This window comes from Laccaria bicolor, genomic scaffold (assembly GCF_000143565.1).
Source record: "Laccaria bicolor S238N-H82 LACBIscaffold_32 genomic scaffold, whole genome shotgun sequence".
NCBI classification, from domain to species: domain Eukaryota; kingdom Fungi; phylum Basidiomycota; class Agaricomycetes; order Agaricales; family Hydnangiaceae; genus Laccaria; species Laccaria bicolor.
Window position 1 is genome coordinate 303,815 of NW_001889903.1, and position 7,938 is coordinate 311,752.

Consider the following 7,938-nt stretch of genomic DNA (forward strand, 5'->3'; position numbering starts at 1 on the left):
TACGGAATCACTCCTTCGGACACATGTGACACCGCCAAAAAGTGTGGGAGAAATCAGCTTATGGCCATACCGTGCAGTCACATCGTCAATGTTCAGTATGTGTAACATTTCCTCTGCCCCCATTTTCCTTCTAAACGTCCCAATTCTTTTATTAATACCGTTGCGATAGGGTTTTATATTTTTTGCTGTATGGGTGGTTCGTCGGATCTGAGCAAAATCTAAGATTAGCATAGCAGCCTTTCACAATTTGATCACTTTCAGTGTAATTTACTCATAGCACCTTGAGAACTTCACCAATTAATCCAATTTTATATATACATGACCTCTATACCTATCTACAGACATATGCCAAGTTTGACGATGAGTGATGTTGATCTGCATGAGTTAGAGCCGAGTGTCCAAAGGAGTGATAGTGTCCGAAGGAGTGCCGGAACACTGTAGAATGTAGTAAAATAAATTTATGTAGGTATAAAATATACTTTGTTTTTGAAACCTCAATGTCTTAAGGAATTTAGCATAAGGTCTGACCAGGGCCTGACTTGTTTAGATTTACTTATAAGAATTGCAGACTGGACACTGAAAGTCTGTTGGAAGTTGTGCCTTTTTTGCTTAGAAGTCCATTGAAAGTCCATTGGAAGTCCAGTGGAAGTCCAGCAGACTGAGAACTTAGCAATTATGATGGTTTCTGCCTCTGTCCATTGGAAATCCGACGGAAGTCCAGCAGATGTCCAACGGACACAGAATTCTGGCCAGTCCAACCATTTCTTGCTTCTAAGTAGTTTGAGTGGACTTTCACTGGACTTTGCCTGGACTTGCAGCAGAATCCAGTCCTGTCCAATGGACTCTGATGGTCTTCCGACGGACTGTCCACTGAGTCCATCGGAAATGGCAGGGTCCGATGAAAGTCCGTCAGAGTCTGTTGGACAAGCAGTGGGAGTGTAAAGTACTGTGTGTGAGGGTGAACAGTGTTTCTTGCAGGTTACCTGCTCTAGGAATTATCAAACGGTTGCCGATGTACCAAAGACCATCATGGAGTGCCAGGTCAGGCCAACTGGCCGATGTGGAGGGCAGTGTCTTGCACCAAGCATCTTCCAAGTAGCTGGCTTTTACTGTGTCCAAGAAAACCTTGTCAGCAGTAATTTCCAAGGTGGCATTTACTGTGTTTAAGGAATGTTCACACAAAGCCAGTGCGGTTGCGGTTTCCCAGGGACCTTGTAAGTATCGTAAGGATATTGAAGCCACTGTGCACAGCATGTCATCGTCTTCACAGAAACTGTAGGGATGTTTTGCAGAGTCAATTATATGAGAGTCGGCATCGTAGGGTAAATGGGACAGAGTGTTGGCAATGGAGTTGTCATTGCCTTTTATATACACCATCTTTGCATTGTATTGTGATAAGAATTCCATCCATTGCACTTGGCGATGTGACAGGTCTTTCTGGGGGTGGAATTCTCCAGCATCTTGTGGTCAGTGTAGATCCAGAATGGTGAGCCTAGAAGGTCCACTTGCCATTTCTTTAGGGCATGGATCATGGCTAGCAATTCCTTCTCATGCACAGGGTAGTTGAGTTCTGCACCCTTAAATGTCATTGAGTCGAAAGCAACCAGTTGCGCCAGCTCCCAAGTAGGTCCAAAGGAGAGTACAGCTCCCGACCTTTTGTCGCTTGCATTGGTTGTTACGAAAATTTTATAATCTGGCATCTTTTGAAATTGATTGTCATCAAGCATTCCCGCCCAGTTACAATTGCTTTGATTGCATCGAACGCAATCTGATACTTTGGCGCCTACAGCAGAAAATTCCTTTCAGATTCTTTTGTCGTAAGTTCGGAAAGTACGCCTGTGTGATCAGCAATTGAAGGGAGAAAAGCCGCAATGTATTGGACAAGGCCCAGGAATCCACGTACATCAGTTGCAGTTTTTGGTTCAGGCATGCCAGGATGTGTTCGGTTTTCTTTGTATCAGCTTCAATGCCACGCATGCTAATGTGGTGGCTGAGAAAATCTATTTCTGTGCAGAAAAGATGGGTTTTATCTGGATTGCAATATAAATGAGCATCCCACAGCGCTTGCAGTACAGTGCACACATTGCATTCATGTTCGTCAATGTTACTTGACCAGATGACAATGTCGTCCAGGTAAATGTGGCAAATTTTACTGATGAGCGTGCACAGTGCTGCCGTTACCTGTCTTTGGTGAATGGCTGGGGCATTTTTCAGACCCATAGGCATTACGAGCCATTCGTAAAGACCCAATGGTGTGTTAACAGACTGGTAGCTACCATTTACATCATGAAAACATGGCAGTTACTGCAGGCCATCTTGATCAGCTACCACGTTGGAATGAAACAGTTTTTCATTCCTGTTTCATTCCTGTCCATAGCGACGAACTAGAACTGCTTGCAACGAACTGGAATTTCTTTCATTTTGGCTTCATTCATGTCATTGAGCTGCCTCATTTTTGTTTCATTCATTTTGGTGCATGTGTTTCATTCCATTGTGAGATGGGAGGTGATTATATAATTGATGGGAACAAAATGTAAGTACCCTATTTGGCAACACCACTGCTAGCTCTTTGCATATATCTGCCTCAAATCCAAAAATACGGTTACCCCCATATGGCCCCTCAATCCACTGCAGAAGGGCACAACCCATATCAGGCATCATTTGTATATTATTTCCTTATTTGTACATGTACTACATCATTGAAATAACTGTCCAGAAAGAATGAAATATTCAATCCTCTGGCAAGAATGAAACAAAGAATGAAATAATTGTCAGGAATGAATGAAGCAGAATCAAACTTATTCTTTCTGGCAGGAATGAAACAGAAGTGAGAATGAAACAGAACAAGGCAAAAGGTGTTTCATTTTCCCTGGAAAAGAATGAAACAAAAAATGAAAGAATCATCGCAAATGAATGAAACACGCCTTTTCTGGAAGAAATGAAATAAGTGCTGTGAATGAAATGAAATCATTTCATTTCATTCATGGTAGCTGATCAAGATGCCTCATGGCAACTGCCACATTTTCGTGATGTAAATGGTACCTACTAATGGTTAACGGCTGTCAAATGCACATGATCAGGGCGCATTCTAGTCTGAAAAAAGCTGTTTGTCATATCTATAGTTGCCCATATTTTGCCCTTCGCACAGTCATTCAATATGTCGTCAATCCTTGGCAAGGGATGTGAGTCCATTATCGTGTTTTCATTCAGCTGATGGTGGTCATTGACCCAACGGGGAAGGACATTTGGATTTGCTTTAGGGACAATGAATGCAGGTGATGCACAAGGGGAGGAAGAAGGTCTGATCCGTCCAGCATCTAAATGTTGTTGGATCAGAATTTGCCACACCTCCTTGCATTTTTGAGGGGAGGGGTAAGAGCGTGACTTAATTGTTTTTTCCATGTCTTTAATGCACAAGTAGACAAAGGTAACCCTATAATACCATAACAATAGAAACAGGCAATTGTCCTATGGTCCATAGCGCTACCCAAATGGGCCCAATGCGCATATAGGGCATGGCGCCATAGGTGGGACCAATGTATGTCAGGACCTATGGAAGGAAAGTGAGGCCCAGGATATCAGCAGCCTTACATTGACCTTATTAGCTATGGAGTTATAGATGGCCTAAACCATGTACACGCAATGGGACCAAAGGTGGGGTGAATCCTAGTATAACTTTGAATTTCCAATGTAACCATTAGCAGAAGCCCCACAACGTGTAACCGTTATCACAAACCCCGTAATGCAGAGGTAACCTGTAACCATTAGTGGAAGCCCCACAACATGTAACCGTTATCACAAACCCTGCAATGCAGAGGTAACCTGTAACCATTATAACGTAGAGTAACATTACGAAGGACACGAGGCAAGACTGTGTAACCGTTATCACAAACCCCACAATGGAGAGGTAACCTTATTGAGGACATGAGACAAGTACGGCAAAAGCCCCATTGTCAAGGTTTGACATGTGGAAAGACCACGTGACAATTAGGAGAAAGCCCGAAATGCACAGTCAACAATATGCGGGAGTAACGATGAGTGGAACCCCTGAAGCGTAGACGTAATATATGAAGGACACCAGGAAAATGGATCGAAAGCCCCATCATGAAGGTCTAACCAGTGGAAAGACCTGTGAGCGATTACCAGAAAGCCTGAAAAGCACAGTCAACAATAAGAAGGACATGCGGACACATTACGGCAAAAGCAGTGTCGTCAAAATTGAACAAGTAGAAAGACAGAGTAACGACAAGTGGAACCCCTGAAATATAGATATAGTTGCATGAAGGACATGTGGAAAATAGATTGAAAGCCCCATTGTCAAGGTCTAACTTGTGGGAAGACCTGTGAATGATTAGTGGAAATCCCGAAGTGTACAGTCGACCATCAGAAAGAAAAGCGGCCTGTCAAAGATGAACATGTAGAAAGACTTCATAAGGTCAATGAAGGGCCTGAGGACAAAAGGCCGCATGTGTATTCAAGCCCTCGTTTATACTCCCAGACAAACTTGAAAAAATGGAGAAACACCGAATGTAGCTGAGCACTTGTATATAAACAGGATATACAAATGGTCTATGGTGAATCATCCATATCATCCATCAAATCAATGACCACCTGTTTCATATCCAAAGCTTCATCCATCTTCTCTACAGAATGATGTTCCCCCGAAACATTCCCCCAATGCTCCAGCGCTGATTTCCTCATTTGAATAATAACGTCCAATTGCTGGAGTTGATCCGCTGCGTGTGCCCGAGACTGCAGCAGTACGTTGAGTGACCTACAGGCTTCCTCCCACTCACGGTACAGAACCTTATAAGTGATACAGGTGTATTCCAGTGGATGAGTGACCTTCGGGAGATCCGGAACAACCGAATCATAGAAGGTCCGACTGAGGTGGGGGGGAAAGGGCGAATGATGAGGTGTAGGACCATCATCCGCCGTCCTTTCTGCAGAGGATGGTGCAGGGGGATTAGATGAACCAGCTGTGCTGCACTGAAATGAAAGTGTGATGATGATGGACACGTTATATGGAGATCATATGTACCTGAGTATCATCCATGGGAATGCCCTCATAGTTTTTCACAATGTTTCTAATGCCTGAGACATCAATTACGAAACTAAATCACAGAAATAACCATTTACCATTTGTTGCCTCAAAGTAGCGCAATGACCACTTGGGTGGGATAGGCAATGGAGGCGGCAATACTAAAATTGAAAATCAGGATTAGTTTTTGGGCATTGGGTAATGAATGATACTTGCAGGAGGGATGAACGGATGACATTGTGTTTGAGAACAATGGTGGAGGAAGATCCGAATTCAGACATTGTGACAGCGTTACAAAGTGACACCGCAAATACCCGAATTTGGCAATGGTTGGATTTGCCGAACCATCAAAGTCCACTCATTCTTATCTCCCACCACCATCTCACCGTCATTTGTTCCTCGACAAATTGTCTTCAATGGGCGAACCCACAAGTTCCTACCTCGTTATCCCCCCTGCATGGCTTAAGGAGCCACTTCTGACGCATGAAGCTGCATCAACTATTGTTCCCTGAATTATCAAGGTGGTAGAGGCTCTTCGGGATTGGTACCACACCAAGTACCCCAATGCAGAGGAGGATGAGAGGACTAGTCAGGAGGCTTCCTTGCGAAAAATTATTGTATGTCCCATTAAAATTCTACAGATTGATCAGAATTAAAATGAGTGTTCAGGTCACGTATCTACAAGCCATATATGTCCTTCGATGCTTGGAGGACATTGATATGCCTGCAATCATGGAATGCGTGTGCATGGAGATTGTGGATACCAATGTGGGGCAGTTTGCGTGGGAGGTACTGGATGAGCCAGAGCCAGAGCAGGAGGATGAGATCGATGAGATCGATGCTCTTTTGATGAGCTGGGAGCCACCTCAGCCATCCAAGGATAAGGGAAAGGCCAAGGCGACTGTCGACATTGTCAAAGTGGAGCGAAATTCAGAGTCAGGGAAGATGAAGGGGGAGGGAAGTTCAGAGTCAGGAAAGATGAAGGGTCAAAGTCGCAGACAGAAACGAAAGGCAGAGGTTGCGGCTGAAGAAGAGGTGACAGTGAACACGAACATGCAGGGGAAGAAGGCGAGGATGCAAAGCGGAGGAAGTGGAGGAAGCACCACAGGACATGCTCCAATTCAGGACAACAAGGACGAGGAGTACGACTTCGAAGCAATGGGTGCCAAAGTCACTCCTGTGGTACCCCGCCGCAATATTCCCTGCGATCAATGTGTCAAGCAGGGAGAGCCATGCACAGCGGAGACAGGCATTCAAGGCCAGGCATGCGATGCCTGTCATGCAAAGAAGAGTGGCTGCAGCAATGTGAACACGGGCCGCTTCAAAGTCAACACCCTCACATCCGATCCCCCTCCCATGGAGGCAGCAGCCCCTTCCAACACTAGTCCCTACCACTTCTTATCATAAAACACTGGCAACTGCCAGCACAGCGATTTGGTCACTGCCTAGCTTTTTTATGAAATGAAATACATGGACAAGGCTTATGAAATGCATCTCATTTCTTCCCAAGGCTTTATATCATTGCAATTTCATTTCTATTTCTTTCCTCCCCAGGATTTCATTTCATTTTTTTCCCCCACTTTATTTCATTCCTGTCTAGCACTATTTTTCATTACAATATTTTGGTATTTCATTTCTGCCTAGCACTATGTTTCATTACAATATTTTGGTATTTCATTTCTGCCTAGCACTATTTTTCATTGCGATATTTTGGTATTTCATTTTTGCCTAGTACTATTTTTCATTATGATATTTTGGTATTTCATTTCTGCCTAGCACTATTTTTCATTGCGATATTTTGGTATTTCATTCCTCTCTAGCTCTGTTTTTCATTGCTTGCCTAGGGCAATATTTTTGTTATTTCATTCCTGCTTAGCATTATTTTTCATTGCTTGCCTAGGGCATATTTCATTCCTCCCTATGGCCATTTATCATTCCTATTCAGGGTGATATTTCATTTCTCTCTAGGGCTATTTTTTTATTGCTTGCCCAGGGTGATATTTTTGGTATTTCATTCCTGCCTAGGTGAAAAACAGGGTAGGGATGATGACACCTGGGAGGGTAGTCACATGACCAATTACCAAAAATGGTCAAAAAATGAAAGTTGTAGCTCTACACTGTAGCTTCCCAAATGTGTTCAAATTATACTCTGAAGTGCTCCCATTGTGGAGATATGAGGTAAAGGATCTTCAAAAGCGTCGCATTTTTTTTTTGTTTTTTGTGTTTTTCTCCATGAAAACAAAACCAAACAACATGATTTCAGTATATTTAGAAAGCTAAAAGAAAGGGCTACAATTATTGTATCATGGGAAAATTGACCAAAAAAGGAATGTGCATGCCCTAGAAAAGAAATTGACACTGACAGACTATAAGACTCTACCATAGACTACAAAGTTAGGGTTAAAAGCTTATCCAAGACTACAAAGTTTGTAGTGTCCACTTTTCATCATTACAAAATTTTTTAGTGTTCATTTTTTCCATAGAAAGGTTTGTAGTGGCTGCCTTTTGGCACTACAAAAGTTTGGTGTGCACTTTTCCCTTAGGAAAGTTTGTAGTCTCCACTTTTTTTGACTACAAAGTGTGCGCTTTTTCATTAGAAAAGTTTGTAGTATCCGCTTTTTGAGACTACAAAGGTTTGTAGTGTGCGCTTTTTCATTAGAAAAGTTTGTAGTGTCTGCTTTTTGAGACTACAAAAGTTTGTAGTTGACATGTAGTTTATGGTGTCCTTGGCTCTGTCTAGGTTATGGGGATGAGGTTGAAGGATTAACATGATCTTACTTACATATTGCCAGTGCTGCTGCATTAGTTTTTGACATCATGCACAAGTTGTCTTTCACATTAGGAAAGGCTACTCTATGCCTTCATATTGATAGCTACTGTCCTGTCCTATCTCATAA

General features: G+C 42.9%; 1 protein-coding gene across 1 annotated transcript; it reads left to right on the forward strand.

The window, feature by feature from the left end:
• Positions 1 to 5,163: 5,163 nt before the first annotated feature.
• LACBIDRAFT_331217 (uncharacterized protein) lies at positions 5,164 to 6,448 on the forward strand (the record flags this gene model as incomplete). Its single annotated transcript, XM_001885530.1, has 3 exons — positions 5,164 to 5,175; positions 5,563 to 5,658; positions 5,711 to 6,448. The coding sequence occupies 3 exons, from the start codon at positions 5,164 to 5,166 to the stop codon at positions 6,446 to 6,448; spliced, it is 846 nt and encodes a 281-aa protein (XP_001885565.1).
• Between the last annotated feature and the right edge of the window lie 1,490 nt (positions 6,449 to 7,938).